Below are 23,458 nucleotides of genomic sequence, written 5' to 3' on the forward strand. Positions count from 1 at the left end.
CCTCTGCCTCCTGACCGACCCTGGTGCTTCCCTGTGTAACCCTGCGTGGAGTACTGTGCCCCCTCTTCTTGGGAACCGTGAGTGACCAAGTGTCTTTTCAATGGCAGTCATCTCCTGACCTGTTAGCCTCGCCATACCTGAATAATAACAAATCCTGTGTTTAAAAACTGGAAAGCCCCAGAAAACCCTGAGTTTCAATCCTCCCATCCTATCCCACGCTGCTTGGTTCCTGGGTCCATGCGCCCGTCATGAGTTATTCGTTTTAGTTTTGACAAACTCCTCTGCTTCTTTTCCTAATAATTTTCTCTAAGCTGGGAGTCCTGCCTTTGCATGGAACCTTGGAACCCTGGACGCTCTCCCCAGCCCTAGCACTGAGGATTCATGTCCTCTACCTCCTAAGTTACCTGAAACTTCCCACGACAAGGCTTTCCGCCATGGATGGGGTATTCCAGGTGAGTCTTCCCAACCCACCTGGTCATAGGGAAACAGGTGTTGGTTGATGACAGTATAACCTCCCTGCCTTCTAGGTAATGCAGGTCCGGGTCCAAGCCCTCCTGAATGACAGGTGACAGTGGGCATGGAAAGCCTCCTGCTGCCCGTCAACCGCCTCCCCATGGATGGATTTCATGATGCAGCGATCCGAAAGTGCTTGTCTATCTCATTGGGTTTGAGGTGGGAGGGAAGGCCCACTAAAACCTCCTGCAGAGCACGATGGGCAGGTAGAAGGCGGTCTCCTATTAGCACTCAATGAGCTGATCTGGTTTATCGGGTAGAAAGGTTCAATAAAATAGAGACATCGTGCAGCTAGCTCCAGGAGCACAGGAAACAACGCTGGCTGGATGGGAGACTGTCTGGTTTGGGCATGAAATGAGGAAGAACTTTCTAAAAACTGGAGCTAGCTAACAAAGGAGAAGCCAGCAGTAGAAGCAGATTCCTGGTCAGGTAGAGGAAGGTGCGTGTATGTCTAGGGAGGCGGCATGGTCCAGGGATGCTCTAAAATGGCCCAAGGTATGGAAGACCCTAAGGATGAATGCAAATGGGATCTCCCAGGGGAGGAATATGCCTTCCTTCAAAGGCACAATCCTTCTAGAACGAAAACCCCGTGGTGTTCCCCATTTGCTATTTCAAGCAAGTTCCTTATTAAATCATTACGAAAGCGTTTGCTGTCAAACGCTGAGCTGATCAAAGATGTTGGTAATTTCCCTATGCTCAGTGCCCTCTGTTCACCACTGGGACACATCCAACATGTGTGAGATAAGCAGAGAACGTACACCTCTCTCTAGTGATATCAGCACTTATCATTTCCTAGATTATCTAAATGGTAACCGAAAAAAAACCCAACCCTCTGAACAGGATCCAAGCCTGAAGGACACAGCCATGTTGAGAGAGAAGGGAAGAGAAAGGGGAAAAGGGAGGTCCATTCGTGGAGGCTGTAGGCCCTCTGCTATTACTTTCGTCCGTCACCTAGAATCTGTTTCGCCATCAGGAAAGCCGATGGTCATCTTATGAAGCAAAGTGGTCTTTGGGCATCCCAGTCTGCCAAGTAGAGACCGTTGTATAGAGCCTTGTTACGGACTGAATTGTGTTCCCACCACAATTCATATGTTAACGCCCTGACCCCCAGGACCTCAGAATGTGGATGTATTTGGAGATGGGGTCTTTAAGGAGGGGATGAAGGTAAAATGAGGTCATTAGGGTGGGTCCTGATCCCATAGGACTGGTGTCCCTAGAAGAAGACGGGATTAGGACACAGACACACATAGAGGGACGACCCTGTGAGGACACAGGGAGGAGATGGCCACCTACACACCAAGGAGAATGGCCTCAGGAGGAACCAGCCTTGGTGACACCTTGATCTTGGACTTCAACCTCCCCAAACTGAAAGAAAATATATCTGCTGTTCCAGCCGCACCATCTGTTCCAGTGCTTTGCTACGGCAGCCCAAGCGGACTCATAAGATTATATCTCTAGGTTCAAGTCAAAGCAATGCCTGATGAGCTCACACCAAGCTGCCCTGACCTTTCAAGCCAGTGCGAGGACAAGAGCGATTTGCACAATTCCCCTCACGCCCCTCTGCACCCCGACATGGCTTGTGGATGACTTCTGTACTGGACCTCACTGGGAAGAGGCAAGAGTGGAACAGTCCTAAGCCTCGGTTAGGAATGCCCTATCCAAAGAACCGTGTACGTGTTCCCATGACTCCATTAAAACCTGACACCCATTTTAATTCCTTATTTCCTGTCCCCGTAAAGGAATACACCTGTCGGTAGATTCTCAGATGTCCTTTCCCATCCCATCTACCTATCCCTCTGCCCAGAATCTCTGGTTCTAACTGCACTCACAGACTCCAGTAAGCCCCTCCCCTACACCAGCCCTGGTTAAAATGCAGATGTTTAAACACCCTACCTGTGGACAGCTTTGTCCAAGTCACGAAAGGCTTGGGTTTCCCCATAGCCTCACACGGGAACATGACATCTGTCTCGGCAGTGACGGACACGGTCTGGGGGGATTTGGTGATAATTTGGGGCTTTTCCCCCAGCGTCCAGAATTTGGATGCAGGTGGTCCTCCGGAAGAGAAGAGCTTTGAGCCGCTCTGATGGAAGCTTCTGGAAGGCTGGGCGGAAGATGTTATGAAAGGGGTGGAGCTCCGGGTGGAGTAGACCAGAGGGATGTTTCTTAAGCTTGTTGAGGGTGGCGCCATGGTCCGGGGAAGGTGCGATACAGGAGGCGCGGGGGGACCAAAGTCCACACGGCTGATGCTCTGGGAATGCGTCCTATTGTAGGGACCTGGGCTGACTTTTCTCCCTCTCATCCCTGGGGCAGGAGAGGTGGGGATCTGAGGCTTCGGAGTAGCTGCCAACTGTGGAAAAGAGAGGGTCCTGTTGAAAAGGAAAGGGAATCTTCCATCAGGATACTGAGGAACTCTCGAAACTGGAAGCTTGCCCGCTGGGTCTCTTGCATCAGGGATGTTGTTGTCTCCAAACAATTTGGAGCTGCCGTCGAATGGGTCAGTTCCCTGGTCAGTCGCCTTACTAGGAATGCTAGGTTTGGACCCAGGCAACGGAACGACAGGAGTCGTTGAACTTGGTAATTTTGGAGTCGTAAAGTGCTTATTCTCTGGCGGATCCCTCGACGGATATGCAGCAATTTCCAGTTTGCTGGTCAGGTGGGGCTGGAGAGTGACAACGTATCTAAAGGAGCTTTGTGTGGCCGTGTGTGGTGGCCTCATGGTTCCCCTCGGTGGGACCGGTGTGGCAGCAACGCTGGCTGGTTGGTGGAAACCTTGGACCCTCCCAGCCTCGTGGTGACTATCTGGACCCCTTGGAAGGCTGTTTTTGGTTGTACCATCAAAGGCTTCCTTTCGCGACTCCTGCTTTGGAGTGAAGGTAAATTTGTCCTGGTGGGAAGAGGGAGTGGATAATTCGTTTGGCTTCGATACATGCTGAGTTCCTTCGTTATTCACTGAAGGTGTTCTGGTTGCTGGGGTCCCCCCAGCATAATGGAAGAAAATGTTTTGTTTGGAAGCGTTTGATGTTGGCAGTGTTTCTGATGTAAGAGGTGTGGGCTTTGCAGTGGTTTCTGCCAGAGACACATGAGTTGTGGGTGGGAATGGGGTTGTTGGCTCCTCCACCAGGGCACGTGTGGAGGCTTCACTCTGGTGTCTAATTTCAGAACGGATAATGGCTGGAGTGGTTTCACGATGACTCTGACCACGGATGGTGGTTTCCGCCTGACTTGAAGATGCCTCTACTTTTATGATGGCGAGAGTAGTTGAAGGGACCACTTCTTCCTGTTGCGAGAGCATAGAGACTGCAGAAGGTGAAAACTCAGAAGAAAAACCTAGGTCCTCCAACTCTTTTAAAAAGGGTGAGTCTGTAAGAGCTTCTGAAGAGCTGGTAACAGGTGGGTCTGTCTGTAGCCGCTCAGGCTGGGCTGCCCTAGGAGGGGTCCACCTTGCAGTTCCTGGAAAGCCAGAAGGAGGGGATGCCTCCTTAAATACTCCCGCAGTGGAGCCCTCGGCCCCAGAAGGGGATGCCACATGAGTGACTGACTCGCCAGGGACTAGACTGTCGGTTTTATAGTCCTTGATGTTTGTGACATCGTAATTCTTAATTTCCTTTCCATCTGATACAGGCTCGTATGTGACTGGAATTGTCTCTTGGAATTTATCATGAGATAAACGTGTTTTGGTGGTGGTTGTCCTATAGTCTTCCACTCTGGTTGTCTCACGTGGGTCTCCAGTTGTGAGAGAAAGGGTGGTAGGTGAAAGTACAACTTCTGAACTGGGGGTAACAGTGTTTTTGTATTTATTTTCTGGGGAAGGGCTGGGCTTGGACACAGACGCTATAGAGCTCACGGTGGAGGTGATGTATCGATGTTTCTTCGGCCTCTTCCCATGTTTCCTGCGTGGGGCTCCCTTGGATACCGGTTCTGCATGCTTCTCCATGCCCACCTGCTTTGGGGTACCAACTGTGCTATCAACCCAAGATGTAGGAACCAGCAAGCTCTCCGCTTGGCTTGGAGTCTTCACTTCAGGTACCTGAGTCAGTGGTGTCAAAAAAGTGACCACTGGGGCAAAAGTCGCGGGCGGGGTTTGTTTATGCCGGTGTCGGAATCGATGGGGGCGTAATCGCCTCCTCCCATTGGGTCTCTTTCGGGAAGGATGAGTGGTCATTGGTGATGGGGAAGCAGCCTTTTGGGTTGGCATCATCATCGCTAGCGTGCTGGTGTCCTTGTCAAACAGAACGCCAAGTGTGGTTTCCCTGGGGCGCTTCAAGGCAGTGATGCTGGCCATGGCTTCCAGAGCTGAGTCAAGCACAGTGGTAGATGCGATGCCTTGCCTCTTCCTCTCAGGACTTCTGGAGCTTTTGGGGTCTCTCTCTAGCGGACCTCCTTCCTGTAGTTTCCTCTGAGAATTCTCCTCTGTGCCCTTGGGAATCAGTGGGTGGCCCTGAGTGCTTAAACCACTTTTCACAAGCTTCGGGCTCTCCGTTTGCTCTTGTAGAGCTGTTTGTGCTGGGATTTTGGGGTCCCCTAAAATGGGATCTTCAAATGGCTCAGAGGTCCTGGTGTTAGCAACCCACAAGGCAGGCACTGGAGTAACGTGTGTGGAGGTCTGTTCTTTCGTCGTATTTTCACCTGGTTGTGAATTCGTCTCCACACCTTGGTAAAAGTATGGCAGAGTCTCAGACTCAGCCAAGGAGATGGCATCCAATGGAGACTCATACTCACTAGATGTAGACCCTGGCATGGATGCAACATCTAGTGTAGACCAGCCCTCTGTGGCTATGTTTTTGTTAGTGGGCTCTTCGCGGACCACATCCAGGGTCTGTAGAGTAGAAGATTCATAAGGCACAGATGGCAATGTCGTGGCTGTAGCCCAATTCGAGTCAACTACAGTGGAAGCTGGAGCCTTGGTCTTCTCAGAAAACCCATCATCAATAAATTCTTGCAGGCGTGTGCTTGTCACTTTGGGGTCAGCAAGAATTACTCCATCGTGGCCAGACTGGACCAGAACCATCCTGGTTGAGGAAACAGTGCTAGAAACCTGCTCTTCCTCGCCAAATAAGGACACATCTCCTGAGGATTCTTCTGCACTGGTTGTGGTCTGCAGAGGTGATACTGAGCGGGGAGGAACAGCAGGCAAAAGGGGTGTCACTTCTAGACTCTCTGATGGAGGAGTGTTGGCTTTAATGACCTGGGGTACTTCGGTTCCCTTAGGTAGATTTCTCCCACGTACTTTGGCTAAAATATCTGCCCAGTGCTCTGGATTAATCTGTTTGTTGGCCATGTTTATCCTTCGTCTGGACTCAAACACTCTGCGACCTTCTGCGATGTTTGTCTCTGGTTCCTTTTCGGAAGTCTTCCAGTGTTTCAGTTTTCTGCGCCCTTTCTTGGTTTTCTGACCTCCGGTGATGGCATCGTCCTTTGCTTTGATGAACATCTCTTGGTCCTTCGGATGGAGAACTCTCCTCGCTGTGTTACCTTCATCTCCTATGCCGGATCCCCCTTCATCCTCCACGACATCTCCTCTTCCTCTGGAAAGGGTCTTCCCGCCTGGGCGTCTGCCTCTTTTTGATGCCCTGGCAGATCCCTTCTTACTCACTGTGAGCCCCACCGTAAAGTGATCTGCCCCTTGCTGGTTGACAGCCGCGCATCTGTAGTAACCACCGTCGCTACCTTGGACCTTTGGGATGGAAAGTGTTCCATCGGCCAACATGTATGCGTGTGACGTGTTAGCCATGTCGTTAATTATCCTTCTGTTTGGAAGGATCCAGCTAATCTCGGCCTCAGGTATGGCCAGTGCATTGCAAGGCAGCATCACCAGCTCCCCTGGGTTCTTCCGAATGGTCACTGTATGTCCATCAGGGGGCTGAGTGACAGGTCGTTGCACAAGGACCCTATAGACCATTCGGTCCATTTCATCCCTCACCCGAGCGATGCACTGGTACAAACCGGCGTCTGACTGCTCCGTGGATTTGATCTTCAGCCAGCCGCTGGTGAGGATGGAGAATCTACCGTCCTTGTCTTCCATTGGTGCTTTCAGGACAGAGCCATCCGGGAGCACCCAGGAGATGGATGGGCTCTCAGAAGCCTTCACGTTGCAGCTCAGCTGGCATGGACTCCCTTCCAAGACAGTCTGGGCTCTCTGCACCGCTCTGCTGGGCTCAATCATTACCCAGCTTCTGCTCCGAGACGGCCTCGCGTCTTTGGCGGACACGGTGAGAGCGTGTTGAGAGGAATAGGACAGCAGCACTGTTTTGGCCGTACTCTGACGCCGGTTGAGTTGGAGGTCTATGGACGGCTGCGTAACCCACTCTGGTTGTGCCAGGATGTGGGCTCTGACGCCCGTGTAGTAGAGGGTCTCATCGTCGGCGTCTTGCCTGTACTGGTAGCCGAGTCTGGGGTCTTTGCTGAGCGTGAGTTGTCGGTGTAGCTTCACAGGGACCTCGCTGTAATAGGCAATCAGCTTCCAGAGTTTCTCATAGTTTTCTCGAGTCATCGGACACTCAAAATCCAAGGCGACTGTGGCATTTATCTCTATCTCTTGAGGGTCTGTTTGGTTCAAGTGTAGTTGGTACAGGTCCATGGGCTTCTTGATGTCACAGACCAAGTTCACTGTGTTCCCGTGTTCGTCGCTCATGTTCAGAGAGATGTTCCATACAGGGTACTGGAACCCCTGCAGGGACAACGGGTTGTCACCATCCTCCTCTTGATTCTGGTCTTCCTCGCTACTCCTGCTCCTGTTCTGTCTCAGAGGGGACTCGATAGAAGGCTTCTCACAAGTGATGTCCTTCAGCTTCTGAATCTCTTGTTTGTGCAGCTTCCTGGGGCTGAAGCACGTGGAGCATAGCTGACCCCCTTCATAGGCTTTGTCCTTCTTACACTTCAGGATCCCTGAAACATGCAATCAAACAAACAGGCTGTAAGTCAATGACCCAAAGAATGGCCAGAGGGTATAAAGACTTTGTTTGCATCTTTATCACCTGGATGCACTTCCACGATGATGTAAGACCTCACCCACCTTGCCTCTGTGACGTCACCTCTGACTTTAAGTCAGTTTAGCACAGTGCGTGGTAACTAACCGGGGTGTTGGAACTTCTGGACAGTAAGTCATGAGTACTTTTTTAAAAGGTATTTTTAAGTTAAAAAAGAATGTCTATTCATACGTATTCTACACATAACCTTTTATGAGGGTCCAGGACAATCTACGTTAAGTCACTGCAACCCATGAATATATTTCCAGGTTATAGGATCAACAGTTGGCATGAATTGTATCATGTCTACCTTTTATAAGGATGTTTTCTCTTGCTAGAATTTTTCATTTCAGGCAGTGTTTACTTTTTGGATTCACATTCTACTCTTGGCTTCCCGGACATTAAATCCTCCAGAATTTTCTCCTTCTCTGGCCAACACTGACGCTTTCACTGTTTCCTCCCTCTCTGCCCAACTCATTATGGATGATGTGTTCCCTGAGTCGGTCTCAGCCCTTTCCCTTCTTGCTCTGAGGTCGTAGATGGCCTCGCCCACGTGCACGGTTTCAGTTACCGTTCACTCGCCAGTGATGAGTTCCATCTGTGCTCCTCCAGCCCAGGCTCATTCTTATGAGTCCCACACCCAATGCCCTACTTGACACGTCTATTAAATGACACAAAGGCTCCTCGAACTGACTCCTATAGAACCAAATTATGTTTTCTCCCTGCTAGACGTCTCGTGGCTTTTCTGTATTCGTAACTGGGGAGACTACAAAACTAGGATGCTTTTTGACAGTCCTCTTGGCATGTGTCCACTTCTTTCCCTTCGCGCTGGAAATAAAACAGCCAAACTGCCATCACTTGGAGTATTACAAACCTTCTAACCAATGTCACTATGTCTACTTTTGCTCCTCTGAATGCAGTTTTCTATTCGAGTTTCAAAGTAAAAATCTCAACATGCAAACAGGATGGTTTCACATACCTCCCCAAACACACAGGCACACAAATACAAGACATACCACACATACACACAGACACACATATGGACACACACAAACATATACAGACATAATGCATACATATGAGCACACAAAGGCACAGGCATGTATCTTCAGAATGGCTGCGGTGGCTCTCTACCCCCAAAAGCTTCATGATTCCACCGCCATCGTGTAGTGTTTCTACTGGGAAATGATGGTTTTCAGCCTGTCTTGGACCCAGTGGGGTTTGGGCACTGAAATATGAACGGAGGTGACTTGTGTCTTTTCTGATTAAGACAATTAAGAGGTCAGTATACCTGTCCTTACTCATCCTTTGCCTGATTTAGCAAATCTGATGTCAAATGTAAAGTGGAGCCATCGATGAAAGAACCTGAATCTTACCATCTGCATGGAGGAAAGACACCTGGCCACGGCAAGTGCCTACATTAAACTGTGACAAACCAAATCAAACCAAAACTACAATGAGGTACCAACTCACACCAGTCAGAATGGCCATCATTAGAAAGTCTACAAATAATAAATGCTGGAGAGGGTGTGGAGAAAAGGGAACCCTCTTACACTGTTGGTGGGAATGTAAGTTGATACAGCTACTATGGAGAACAGTATGGAGGTTCCTTAAAAAACTAAACATAGAGCTACCATATGACCCAGCAATCCTGCTCCTGGGCATATATCCAGAGAAAACCATAATTCAAAAAGATACATGCACCCCTATGCTCACAGCAGCACTATTTACAATAGCCAAGACATGGAAACCACCCAAATGCCCATCGACAGATGAATGGATAAAGAAGATGTGACACATATGTACAATGGAATATTAGCCATAAAGAAGAATGAACTAATGCCATTTGCAGCAACATGGAGGGACCTAGAGATGATCACACTAAGTGAAGTAAGTCAGAAAGAGAAAGAGAAATATCATACGATAGCACTTACATGCGGAATCTAAAAAAATGATACAAAATAACTTATTTATAAAACAGAAACAGACTCACAGACATAGAAAAAAAACTTATGGTTACCAAAGGGGAAAGGGGGGAGAGGGTGCATTAGGAGTTTTGGATTAACAGATGCACAGAACCATATATAAAATAGATAAACAACAAGGACTTACTGTATAGCACAGGGAACTATACTCAATAAATAACCTACAATGGAAAAGAATCTGAAAAAGAATATATATATATGTAAGTATATATATATATATATATATATATATATATATATATATATATATGTGAAAACAAAATTGTGACATGTATAAATGAAAACAAAATTGTGACATAAGGTGTGTGGGCTGGAAGTTCCTCGATGGCCACAGGCTGAGAGCCTAAGCTGAAATTAAGGATAGCAAGACCTCTCAGAGGAGGAGAGCTTTCAGTGAAGATCCGAACGCTGAAGAGAAGCCAGACCCTTGAACATCTAGCAGAAGAGTTTTCTTGGTAGATGGTGACCAGGTCCAATGACACTGAGCTAGAAATAGGTTCCAACGGTGCACGGAACAGAAAGCAGCGCGGTGTGGCTGGAGCAGAGTGAATGCAGGGAAGAGCGGGACCAGCCCATTGCTGGAGGGTAGGCAGTGAGTGGGCGCACCACCGTCGGAACTACGGTAAGAAGTGTGGGCTCCATCCTAAGAGCAGCGGGAAACCAGTGGAGACGGACGCAGCGCTGGGGCATGAGCAGGTGTTTACTCTGAAAATGTGTCTGACAACCGCTCTGTGGGGAGTTGACTGAAGCGGGGTAACCGACCAAGGCTGCAGAAAGACCTACTCAGGACTTCCCTGGTGGCGCAGTGGTTAAGAATCCGCTTGCCAATGCAGGGGACACAGGTTCGAGCCCTGGTCCGGGAAGATCCCACATGCTGCAGAGCCACTAAGCCCATGCGCCACAACTACTGAGCCTGCGAGCCACAACTACTGAGCCTGCGCTCTACAGCCCGCGAGCCACAACTACTGAGCCTGCGAGCCACAACTACTGAAGCCTGTGCACCTAGAGCCCATGCTCCACAACAAGAGAAGCCACCGCAACGAGAAGCCCGCACACTGCAACTACTGAGCCTGCGCTCTAGAGCCCACGCGCCACAACTACTGAGCCTGCGAGCCACAACTACTGAGCCTGCGCTCTACAGCCCCCGAGCCACAACTACTGAGCCTGCGAGCCACAACTACTGAAGCCTGTGCACCTAGAGCCCATGCTCCACAACAAGAGAAGCCACCGCAACGAGAAGCCCGCACACTGCAACTACTGAGCCTGCGCTCTAGAGCCCACGCGCCACAACTACTGAAGACTGCACGGCTAGAGCCCATGCTCCGCAACAAGAGAAGCCGCCGCAATGAGAAGCCCGCGCACCACAACGAAGAGTAGCCCCTGCTCGCCGCAACTAGAGAAAGCCCGCGCACAGCAACAAAGACCCAACGCAGCCAAACATAAATAAATAAATTTTAAAAAATAATAATAAAGTAAGAAATGTTTTTAAAAAAAGAAAATAAAAAGACCTACTCAGAGCACTCCACTTGCCTCCTTAGAGACAGGAGAAAGGAGTCAGACCCCGGCTGGTGGCTGTGAGGATGGAGGTGAGCCAAAAGACTCAGTAGGAGAAACTCAACGGGCTCTGAGGATGGGTTCCAACGTGGGGCTTGGGGAAGGCGGTGTAAAAGAAAAAGGAAAAAGAATCTTTCTTATTTTGATGCAAAATCTACTTTCTTGAAACTTCTACCTATCAATCCTGGGTTATTTTTCCCCCTCTGGTTCAATACAGAACACCTGTATCCCCCATCACGAGAGAATAATCACATAGCCGCCCCAGTCTTCTCTCTTCCCAGCATCCTTGAATACTTCCTGTAGGACGAGGATGCACAGAAAATCCAACCTTTAGCTGTAACCCAAGGCTGAAAAGAATACCCCAAACATCCACGCTATGGCAACCATAGTCAACTGTCTGTAACTGATTAAATGATAATTACTCTACATTTCGATAAAGGATACATGCATTTGAATTATGCCATGGAGATGTCTTGGCATTTCAGTTATATCATTTCCTGCCTCACTGATTTGAGGATGTGATTTCACCCGACCCGAGATGAAGCGATGGTGCAGAAAGTAATTTGTCCAGAGAGGTAAAGGTTGGGCAGCTAAGAGTCAGGCAGCCGCTCTGCTGTTCTTACCTTTGGATCTTGCACCCCATTCCAGAAACCACCTCATGTCACAATCACAGGACCATGGATTCCCGTGCAGGTAAAGATTCTCCAGAAGCGGCATGCTCTGAAGCATGCCGGTGGGAAGAGTTCTAATCATGTTCTCGGCTAAGTAGAGGTGTCTCACGGTGGAGAGTCTGAAATAATCCAGAAACGTGAACGTGGAGAACGTGGCGGGGTGTAGCTGGTGAAGCAGGTTTCCCTCTAAGTGGAGTAGCCTTAGGGACGTTAAGCCACTGAACGCTTGTGGGTGGATAAACTCTATTTTGTTGTGGTCCACGTGTAGTCTTATTAAGCTCCAGAGCCCCCGCAGGGTCTCTCCTGTGATCACTCGGAGCTTATTGTAGCTGAACTTGAAAACCTACAAAGACAGGGAGGATGGAAAATCCTGTTTATGATTCAAAAACAAAAACAACAACAAACCAACCCACAACCAGGAAGAGAAACCAGAACAAAGGGCAGGAAAGTAATGACATTAAGCTCGTTTCTTATGTTAAAAAAAAAAAGGCCATTTCAATCATCGTTAGGCAGCCCTCTATAGTTTCCCCTCTTCACCACTGGTCCTAGAGGCTGCTATTTGTGCTGTTCACAAATGCCCGGGTTTACCTGGAGAGAAATGAGGTCCCTCAAAGCCCCGTCGGGGATACTGGGGATGTCATTGCCGTGAATCATAAGTAGCTCCAACTTGGTCAGTCCCGCAAACGAGGTTTCCGACAAAGCCTGTATGCTATTAAACCTAGAAAATAAATAACTGGAATGAGGAACAGTGAAGTTCAATCCCATCTGGGGAGGATTTCCCAGCCCACCCAGGGGCAACTTAGCAGAATGTTGATTCTAAGGTTGTAGTGATGCCATTCCCAAAGCATAATCCTCTCTCACTGTGTCCTTGTCTATTTCCAAGGTTGCAAAGAAACCGACACATTTTTATTAGCCTTCCTTCAGTGAAGGCATGGTCGCTGGGAATTCTGACTCGGAGTACACTTACGTGGTCACAGGCTATTTTGAGAGATACATAAGATTTAGACCTTTAAACGCAGCTGGTCAAGAGGGCCCCTCATTGGAAATCATAACAAAGACACGTGGCCAGCATGAATGGAAAACAAAAAAAACAAAAAACAAAAAGACAGCTTTGGAAGTGGCTTTGCATATAGTAAGACAAGGACGTTCTCTGAACTAAAGGACCAAATGAAACAGACACCCTTATTTCACAAAGACAAGCTCCCAATTCTGATGGGTGATGGAAGTTATCTGTAAACATTGTGGTGCGTTTGGGGTGTTGTTTTTGCATAGAGATTGGTAAAGACGCTTCCTTGACCGGTCTGGAAATTCCTCACTGCTCTGTTGTTAATGACACCAGGGAATCCCTGGAGAACCAATTATAAGATGAACAGAGAATCCTGTACCTTGCTGTGTTGTAGGGCAGGAACCTGGGGTCAGGGCTTCTGCGGAAATCAAACACATCTATCCTGACATTATTTTTGTATTTCCCCTTATCACCTCAACAAAAGGAAATGCATCTGTAGAGAAGGCTGGTAAAGAGCTCAGAGCTAACTCAGCAGATGACAGCCGGGTCCGGTTTTCTCCTTAAACACATACGTGCCCCACACCTTGGTGATCACAGCCTCTAGGGAGGTGAGGTCCACCCCGCTGCTTAACGTCCTGCAATGCACAGGCGAGCGCCCAGGACAAGGAACCATGGTATCCAAAACAGTAAGAGGGCCCCAAATGTCAAATGTGCTAAAGCGGAGAGTCCCTGCCTTAACCCAGGTTGGGACAGTATGCGGAGCTCATGTGCTGCCTCATTTGTTCATCATTATTTAGGATTCTACCAAGAAATCTGCCTGAGATGGTTAACACCCAAGAGGGGATGAATATCAACCTGTAAACTCTTTTCCATTCCTTGTTGCCTGAGGTTCGTCTGGAAACAGTAAGTGGGAGAATATTATCAGGGGAAGTAGGTGAGGTTGGCAGGGACCAGGTCATCTCAGAATTGGGAGGATGTAGAAAGGAAAGTGCTTCCTTTGTTCCAAGTCCAGTGGGAAGTCACTAGAGGGTTTTCAGGAAGGGTGTGACATGAACAAAGTTATGTGGTAAAACAACAAAGCTCCACTCTGTGCAGAATGGGTCAGAGACAAACAAGAGAGGAATGAGGAGACCAAGTGAACCCCGGGGAGGGATGCTGGTGTCCACGGCCAGGGTGGGAGCCGTGGAGATAAACGTACATGGGAAGTTTCCAGACGTGCTTAGAGGAAGAGGCAACAGGCATGGCTGAGGGACGGAATTGCAAATAAGGAGAAGATTGCAGGGGAAACACTTCCAAGTTACATTTGCCATGCGATGTTGAAGAGGTCTGTCAGACGCCACGGTGAGGGTGGGACTCAGGAGTCCCATCAAGACCTGAGATGTGCACATGCAGGAAGCATTCCCAAATGGACGCATGGACTAAGGACTTGGGAGGAGGTGAGACCACCTGCGAAGACCCCAGAGGTAAAGAAGAGTGGAGAGGCCAGAGGGAAGAGGCAGGTCTTGACTCGGAGGCAGCGGTGGGGCAAGTCAAAGGCTCCGTCTCTCAGATGGGTCAGAAAGAGTGTTATGTTCCACAGCACATTTTCGTTCAAGGCTGTGCTGGGCTCACCAGTGTTCCCGCTTCTGGAATTTTTTTGTCTCCCCAAAGTCTCACTTCCAACTTGACATCCAGCTACAACGGTGGATGCCGCGGCGGGGAGAAGATGAAGGGGAGGAAGATATTTGGGTGCAGAGAATCACCCTTATTTGGATTCCCTCCCCACCTGAGTAAATCCCCTCAAAGTCCTGGATGGGGGCATATCGGCTCAGGAATCCTCCTTTCTGCATCATCTTCCTGGTGCTTGTTTTTAAGAGAGTGACAGATGCAGGTGTTGCTGCTGTCAAGGTTACGAATTGGGGGGGTGGGAGATATTTCGGGGACAGACAAAAGACAAGGGAATCACCTGAATGGCAAGTGCAGGAAGCATGGTATTCTCTCTGCACACCCAAGGGGTGTGGGTGAATTCTCTCTGCATCTGTCTAAAAGCCAGCAGAGAGACGGGGAAACTCACGTGGCAGTCAGGAAAATAATTTGACCGGCAGACTGAAATGACCTGGTGTAGAGTCCCATTCTTTAATTGATCAGCTACCCATCCTTCTCTCCAAAGTATCTTCCTCATCTGTTGATGGGCAATAACTGACTACATAACCAGCTAAATGGAATGAGTTTTATATCAGAAACATAGGATCGTTTTGCAGTATATACGCATATCAAATCATTATGTTGTACACCCGAAACTCATATAATGGTGTCAATGATATCACAGTAAAAAAGAAAGAACAACAGATACATGTAAAATTGCTTCACGGATACCCATTAGGATCCCAAAGCAAAATTTAAAATGAAAAAGAGCAGTACGGGCATTTGAGAAATTTCAGAAAGATGTCATCAAAACTCATCTTTTAATCAAAGGGGGAAAAATCTTTAAAGGTCTATAAATCAGACATTTAACTGGATGATATTTTCTTACTGAGAAATATTTGGAAAGTAATTCCTGAAAAAGCTCTGGGGCTGTCCAAACAGGAAAGAGCAGATCTTTCTTTCAATGCTGAGTGAGAACCCTAAAAACATCTGTGTGGGAATGAAACTTTTTCATTACTGCTCTGCCAATAATCCCTCATTCCTTGAGAGTTTCAAACCCTTTCCAGACCGCTAATAGACAACTCAGACCCTGAGTTCTATCTGTATTAGACGTTGCTATTGTTTGGTTTTTTTTTCCCTCAACAAAAGGCACAATGCCAGCCTCATTATCTGCTTTGAGACTGGTTTCCAGAAATAGTGCTGTGATATTATACGAGTGATTTTTAAAATGTGGCATATCGAATAATGTTACAAATTAAGCCAGATGGAAGTAATATATGTGGGTGCAGTGAAGCTATTTCTTACTTTTTCTTTTTCCTTTATCTTTAATATCACACAAAACCATCTCAAGATCTTATTGGAGACAGTAGGAAAAAGAATCATTTTGATATCTGTCTTTGATTCTAGGGGCAAAGCCTTTAGGACACTGTAATTCATTGTCTTCACCATTAATTGTTTAAAATGAAACCACCAAGAACTATGTTCTCATTGAGACGTGACATAGGTTCCACGCTCACAAAACACGTCATTTTAAAGATGGGTGGAAGAAAACCATCCTGGAAACTGTGAATGAGATGCAAACAGCTCCACACAAAAAAAACAGTTTATAGGTCTTGCAAGTCTCAAGCTATCACACAGCTAAGTTTTGGGGGCGGATGCATGCAGTTTCTTCCCCAAACCCCTAGCCAACCTGACAGCCCAGACCCTCAACACACAACAGGTGAGGCATTCGGGGCTCTTACACAGGAAGCACAGCAGAAAACAGTCCCCCTGCACCTTCAATCCCACACTGTCAAGGGGGCTCCCCTAACGCCTAACAGTAGCCCCGATTCTGTGCCCTGACAAGGGGTCAGCCTTGAGGGATTAGGTAGTTAACCCAGCAAGAGGGACACTATGCTGAAAATGGCTCATGAAAGGGGCGATCCCTAGACAGAGCTATTTTGCACCCCAGGAGGTGTAAGAAAGAAGAGAAATCATAGATGAGCTCTATTTTCCTTTCTACAAACTAGCACAGCCCGTCCTACCCTGACTCAAAGCAACTCCAGTTCCTCTTCTGAATGAATTGTAAGATTGTGAAAAGGAAACTGGTTTTAAAATTGTAAAATGATTTAAAGATGGTAACAAGGAAACTGTTACTATTCTCTCTCCTGGCAAAGCCAAATTGTTTTCCCCATGGAACGATCATCATCGTGGTTAGATTTTTCAGAGCTTCAGATCGTAAAGTTTGCCAAGGTTTTTTGGAGGAAGCTATTTAATGGTCTATTGCTATGGATTCACAAAGTGTTTTTCTTATTGTCTTAACTTCCCGTTCTTTTATTCTGGACTTTATAATCAATAAATGCAAGAATTGTTGAAGCTCTCTAGGCATGTTTATAATTTTTTGTTCGTTGACTCAGGTTAGGCCATTTCATCTTATTAAAATGTCCCCACAGTGGCTATTCATCAAACCCTAAATAATTCTGTTAGTTTTATGGGTGGTAGAAAGTAGCTAATATGTTTTGTTGAAGAAGTCCAAATGATTGTTTACTATTAAAGTTGTACAAGCAATTGTTTAATATGAAAATTGTACATGAGTACCTGTAATTCAGAGCAACGCACACTAACGTATAGAAAGCATATATGGGTATAAAAGGAAACTAAAAATATAAAAATTCTACCTTGAAATGCTGCATTAAAATATCTGTTTAAAAGATATTAATATTTTAAATAGGCAAAATCTGGAAGAACTCTTATTTCCTCAAAGTCACAATTGCTTCATGCAGATAACTTACAAATGTCACAGATGTCTCACTTATTCTTTTTATTATTCTGTAATAGTTCCTGAAGTCTATTTAAAATACAATTAGTATATTTATGTGTGGGTCATACGCTTTCATATCTGCAATATATTAAAGAACTGTTATCAAAGGAGACTTATCAAGGAACTGAAGCTGTCCGAGATGGTTCGTTCTTAAGCCTTGTGATAGAAGCTTCCGGTGATGGATCAATTCAGATAACAGCCCCAAAGGACCACATTTAGTAGAGTTACAAATGCCCCCTCGATTCAGCCCATATAGGAGCGCATAACGCAAGACACAGTGACACAAAAAGGAATATATATTCGCAGTTACGTAAACGCACATACACATAACGAAAAACCAAATCAACACGCATGCAAGAAGGCCGAGACTGCTCAGAAGGAACGTGGTACAAACCCCAGATTGATTCTTTCCACGTGTTTAGAAATCCCAGCGGGCACGGAAGCCAAGGAGCGAAACGTGCAGTGGACCTCGCTGGGAACGTAACAGGCGCAAGGGTACGGACAGGCCAGCGCGGCGCGCGGGTGTCCCCAGAGGAGAATCAGCACCACGGAGAGTGCTCGCCACTGCGCCCGCGTTGGCATCTTGTCGGGGTGGGTCATCCCAGGACACCTGTCGTGGAACCACAAAACCAGATGTCAGGTAGCGCTTCCGTACTTCCAGCAGATTTTACTTGAATTGTGCACCATGGGGGTAAGCTTCGCAAGACATCACACCGTACATTTTAGGGACACAAAACATGTGCATCAAGAAACACAAAACTTATTTTTTAAAATCTTTCGCCATTCACTTTAATCGTTACTATAGAATATAACCTCCCCTCCTGACTCTCAGATGACTTGGAAATCTCACTGTGCTGTGAAGGAGGGTACGGAATACACATGCCCACATACACGCCCATAAATATACATACATACATATGTGTGTGTATAAATGTATACATACACACATATATATTTGTATAAATGTGTATATTTGTGCTTATAGAGACAAGAGATATTCATGTTTCTATAATAAAATAAACAATAAAGTAAATGTTATGTGTCCACCTCCAATGTTATTGCCGAGCCGTTACTTATTGTATATATATTTGAATAAAAAGCTTCTCAGGAAGGCCGTTATTATCAGAAGGGTTTCCTTCTTTTAATGACATTCCTTAAGGTTTTAATTATATCTTCTTCAAGTGCTTACAGAGGCATTCACTAAAGCGAAATATGTTCCATTATATGTGGTTTTGTTTATGATCCTTAATTTTGTTTTCGTTGGAAGAGCCAAAATGTTGAGATGGTACAGCATCTTAGTTTACCGGAGAGGAAATTTGGGGCGAACCTCTGAAAAATCTGCCATTAGAGAAAGACGAAAGGAATTACTTCCTGATGAAGAATCTTCAGGCAAACAAAAAAGATCAGTAAGACAAAAAAAAAAAAAAAGGAAGACGAAAGAGAGAAGGAAGCAAGGAAGGGAGGGAGGGAGGGAGGGAAGGAAAGAAACGGTCAGATACATATTAGGTTGCATCAGCTACGTCATTTAGAATGTCCGTGATTATTTTTTCATGCATCGGTCATGCCCTCCTTCATCGATTCATATTTCTGTCAACTCTTGCATGAAGTTTATTTACAAATAAGTAACACACATGGAAAGTAAAGCGCACAGAAGAGAAACGCGCCCGTCGGTCCGTCCCTGCTCTGGGCAAGCCCTAACTTCTGATCATAAACTCTCCCTGCGCTCACACGCGGTAGGGACACCCCGAGGCCGCAGCCCTTCCGTCGGTTACGGGACCTGCAAAAAGACGCTCTCTGAGCTCCGGACGCGTGTCGCCTTCCAGCTGCCCCTCAAGGGCGGACGGTGCAGGCGGCCGTGCAACAAGCAAGCGCAGCCCCTCCGCTGCGCCCTGGAACGAACGCGCTCCTGCAGCTTTGCGGAAAGCAGCTGGCTTGGCTCTGCGGAACCCAGGCCGCCCCCGCTCCCGCCCGCGCGCCTGACCTCCGCCCTGGCTTCCTGCCACCGGCGTCCCGATGCCCCCTCCCCAGCCGCGCTCCCCGTCCTGCCTTCCACCCGGGTCCCCCCGGGAGACCGCAGGAACGCTCCCCAGGGAACCCTCGTCCCGCGGTCCCGAGGGAAAGCGCCCTGAGCCTGCAGGACCTCCCGGCACGCCCGGAGAACCGCGCGAGGCTGGCCTCGGGACCCCAGGCGGTGGACAACCTGGAGGGGCCGGGCGCGCGGCCCTGCGCCCCTGCGCCCCTGCGCCCCTGGCCGGCTTCCAGCGCCCGCTCTCACGCGCCGGGCAGGCGGCGCGGTGAACGCCGAGCTTTCCCCGAGCGCGGCTCGGGGTGCCCCGCGGGTCTCTGAGGCCCGGCACCCGGACAGCAAAGGACGTCTCTCCCAGACGGTGACCTACCCAGCTCCCGCGCGGCTCAGCCCCCGGCCGAGGGGGGCTCTGCGTCTCCCCCTGTCCAGGGGAAGACGAGGGGGAGGAGAGTCTTAGCAGCCGGAGCTGGAGGAGCTGCGAGGGGGCCCTGCAGCTGTGGTTTCCCCCGCCAACCCAAGAGCCAATCGGTGACGCCGGGACATCCCCTTGGTGGCTCCCTGGAAACCGGAGAGGGGTGGGTGAGAGGCCGCGAGGGAGAGGGAGGACAGGAGAAAGGCTGGGGGTTCCTGTAGACCTACTCAGCGCATCTTCCCGGAACAGTCCGCCAGCCTCTCGCCTGGACGGGAGCTGGACCCGCGGCCCCTCCACTGTAGGGCCAGGAACCCGTTCAACACGTCCGCTTGCCCTCGCCCCCCGCTCGGCCCCCCGCGACTCAGGTCCGTCCCGCACTCTCGTCACCCCCCCGCCCCCCCCCCGGCAGACAGAGCCGGGCCCCCGCCGCGCGCCCGGGCCGCCCTCGGTCCTCACCCGTCCTTCGGCAGCCGCGGCACACGGGAGCGCTGCGCCCGGAGCAACCGCGGGGCCGGCGCGCGCGCGTCACCGCCGGGGGTCCGCCGGGGCCATGCCCTTCCCGGGGCCGGGGGCGAGGCGGCGCGGCTTCCCAGCGCGGCGCGGAGAGCCGGCGCCCTTTTATGCGCGTCGCCCAGAGACTTCCCCGAGTGCACGCCTCGGCCCACCCCCGCCCTGCCCCACCCCGGGGAGACGGGGCGCGGGCCCCGCGCAGGGACCCTGGCCGCGCCGCTCTGCGCTCAGCCCTCCTCCCGGCTCTTCATGGCGCCGCGTGCCCAGTGGGCACGCCTCGTCCACGCCGCCGGGGGCAACGGCGGGGGCCACGCGCACACGGCTTTGGGAAGGAGGGCTCCGGGTCCGAGACGAACTCCGGGGACCCGAGGGAGGGGGAGAGGCCCGGAGCGCGGGGCGAGCTGCAGCCCAGAGTCTGCACCCGGAGCGCCCTTGCCAGCAGAGTTGGAGAGCGTCTCCTCCTTTCCGCGGAGGAGAGAGGGAAGCGGGTCTGCACTCCCCCGGGCGGGCCGCAGTGTTCTCTGGCCGCGCCTCCGAACCCGGGGGCTGGCAAGAGCCGGCTGCGCCCGCCGGCATCCCCCCCCCCCCCCCGCAACCCGAGGGGCAGGCGCGGCTGCAACGTGAGCCCCGCGGCCACGCCCTCCCGCCTCTGCTGAGGCGCCTGGCCGCCAGCCTCCCTCCCCCTGCCAGAATCCTCCTGCCAAGGAGGTGGAACGCTCTCGTCCCGTTCCGAGAGCCCGAGGGGGGCTGGGCCGGCGCTCTGGGGAGCCTGGTGGTACTTGCTGGGGCAGGTGAGAACCGCCTGTGGACCGGGCGAAATAACAGAGGTCGGAGAGAGCCGTGCGTCCCCAGCGCAGAAGGGGAAGGGAGAGAAGGAGGTATCCTGGTTCCCAGGAGGAATCAGATCTGGGGAGAGGGGCCAAGGGGTCAGGTGAGGACTTGTCGCCAGCACAGCCCCCCTGGGCAGAGCTAGGACAAGAGCACCCACTGTGAAGAGAAAGCAACAGGGGAGTCCCAGGGCCGGCATCCAGGAGGGGGACATTCCAGGTGTCCTGAGTGAGATGCTGCACGCCTGGAACCCGTCCCAGAACTGCTAGAAGGTGTCCAGAAGTGAATCTTCAGATGAGTTGCTTCTGATGGACCCAGCATGGACCGGCTTAGTGTCTCCTGAAAAGTCTGTAGGAGGGACTTCCCTGGTGGCGCACTGGATGAGACTCTGTGGTCCCAGTGCAAGCGGCCTGGGTTGGATTCCACACGCACGCCGCAACTAAGACCCACTGCAACCAAAACGAAAAAGTGTCTAGGAATTCCTCACTGCCCCTTGCCCAAGGTGGCGGGCATCCACCAGGTAGATCCGGGGCCAGTTCATAAGTGGGTCCATTCACTGCGTCCATAGCAATAATGTGTGTTGACATATTTCCAGGGACTGGTTTTAGGGATCCACTTTCTTGAAATGCCCCAAACCCTTTAATTACATTTATTAAAAACCTGTCCCCAGAACATCTCCTTAGCTTTCTTTCGTGGCTTTGCCATCCACCTACTCAGCTAAACTGGAAACTCAAGTCATGGTCCCCATGTGCCTCTCCTCTAGGACCTTGAAGTCAACTGGGGGCCAAGTCTAGCGGATTGTGACTCCTAAGAATTGTTGAGCCCAACGGCCTTGCCCGTTCGGTACTGTAGTCTGGTGCTCAGGTCTTAGCTTCTGCCTGCCTCTTCCTCCATCCATTGTTTCTTTGTCCGACCACCAGCGGGTCACCCAAACTTGGAGGGCTGCCCCATCCTCAAACAAGTTCTGAAGTTGTCCACGGTGACACATGACACGGCAGGGTCTTGCTAGCCTGTCCAGGGACCTTGTATCTGCTGATGTTCTGGCTTTGAAGAAATGGTAGCAGATCTTTCCTCTTTCTTCTTCTTCTTCTTCCCATTCTTCTCCTTCTTCACCTCCTTTTTCTTCTTCTTCTCCTCCTCCTCTTCCTTCTTAAGTCCATGCATGTTCTCATCTCGAGGTATGTATTTCAGTCCATCGTTTGTCCCTTCCCTGCCGCTGTTTGATGATCTCTTCCTCAACCTCCATCTCATAGCGCTTTCCAATATTCCTGCCCATCCATGTGGCCCTTTGCTTGTATTATGGCCAATTACTTGCCCTTGTCTAATGATATGGTTATGTTTCAAAACCTGGAAACTAGCACAGAGCTTAGCACACAGTAGGTGCTCAATCAAATGCATGAATAAGTGAGTGAGGGAATGAATGAGCTTCAATCCTACTAAGAAATGTGTAGATTTAAAAAGTCACAGTACATAACGGATATGACAAATCCATGAATATAGCATTACGGGTTCTTAATGATACCAAAATTTTTTTGAAAAATCCATAGTTTGGTGAATTTATTCCTTTTGTTTTGACTTTTGTTCTCCTCCCTCGGTGGTTAGCTCCAGAAACCATGTTTGATTTACTGTTGGATCCCCAGAAGTGCCAACAAAATTCCTGAATACAGAGGGTTTTAAATACATGTTGGTTGAATTCAATTTACCTGTTTCCCCACAATTCCACAAGGTGGAGGCTGAGGAGGGTTGAGGGGATAAGGGACAGGTCAGTAAGTTAGGACAGCACGTAATGTGCTTTCTGAGGAAAGGAGTGATTTGACCTCCATAGTGACAAGAGGTTGGAGTCCTCCAGAGTAACCAAACACCATGTGATTTGGTGGATGGCAGCTCCTTGCATGCTGCACCCAACGATTTTATCAGCAATTGCTTCTCCATCTTTCTAATTCTAGCAGCATCTGTCTTCTTGAAGAATTTTGTCTGCGTCGCCGTAAGAGCCCTCCCAACCACTCTTCTCATTGGACCCCCTTAACAGCAGAGCCATTGGTAAAGAGTACAGACAGCTGGGCTTACGCCCCCCTTTCCTCCTTCCCACTCTCTCTTGGCTGGGCAGAAACCTTCCCTAACATCAGCTTCCCCAAATGTAACATAAAGACAATGATACCCATCTTTCAGGGCTGTCGTGACCACAGGATGCAATCCTGTAGACAAAGACCTGAACACAGTACCCGTGTCGCACCTGTGGTTAATACACAGGATCTGTTGAACCTACACTCCTTTATTTTTTAGTCCTTTCTTGTATCTTTCATCCTCTTATCTGATTTCTCCCCAAGGCAGGATCTCTGGGGATATAGCGGTTGTTTCTTGCTTGAGCTGGAGCTCTTCAACGCTCTGCATCTTGAATGGGAGAGTTTCCTGTTCCAGGGGAGGCTGTGCGTGACCACGGGATTATATGGTTTTTTGCTTAACAGGGATTGTAAAAGTAAATCCTGCATCACCGGCTGCTACCCAGCCTCCGTAATCAGAAGAAGGACTGACCCTAAGTATTCTAGGATGACTGGAGAGAAAGGA

At 49.5% G+C, this 23,458-nt stretch overlaps 1 protein-coding gene across 4 annotated transcripts in view; it reads right to left on the bottom strand.

Moving 5' to 3' along the window:
* MXRA5 (matrix remodeling associated 5) overlaps positions 1–23,458 on the bottom strand; it is a 122,198-nt gene that overhangs the window by 9,125 nt on the left and 89,615 nt on the right. The window contains exons 1-6 of one of the 4 annotated variants that reach the window (XM_057538702.1): positions 20,012–20,599; positions 19,514–19,701; positions 17,512–17,727; positions 12,277–12,406; positions 11,641–12,031; positions 2,407–7,398 (exon numbers count right to left, since the gene is read on the bottom strand). In XM_057538702.1, the coding sequence (XP_057394685.1) occupies positions 2,407–7,398; positions 11,641–12,031; positions 12,277–12,406; positions 17,512–17,717 (5,719 nt within the window). In that variant the 5' untranslated portion in view covers positions 17,718–17,727; positions 19,514–19,701; positions 20,012–20,599. Of the gene's footprint in view, positions 1–2,406; positions 7,399–11,640; positions 12,032–12,276; positions 12,407–17,511; positions 17,728–19,513; positions 19,702–19,782; positions 19,803–20,011; positions 20,600–23,458 lie in introns of those variants that run through there. The other 3 variants (XM_057538700.1, XM_057538703.1, XM_057538701.1) reach the window with 3 other exon arrangements.

This window comes from Balaenoptera acutorostrata, chromosome X, assembly GCF_949987535.1.
Source record: "Balaenoptera acutorostrata chromosome X, mBalAcu1.1, whole genome shotgun sequence".
Classification (NCBI taxonomy): domain Eukaryota; kingdom Metazoa; phylum Chordata; class Mammalia; order Artiodactyla; family Balaenopteridae; genus Balaenoptera; species Balaenoptera acutorostrata.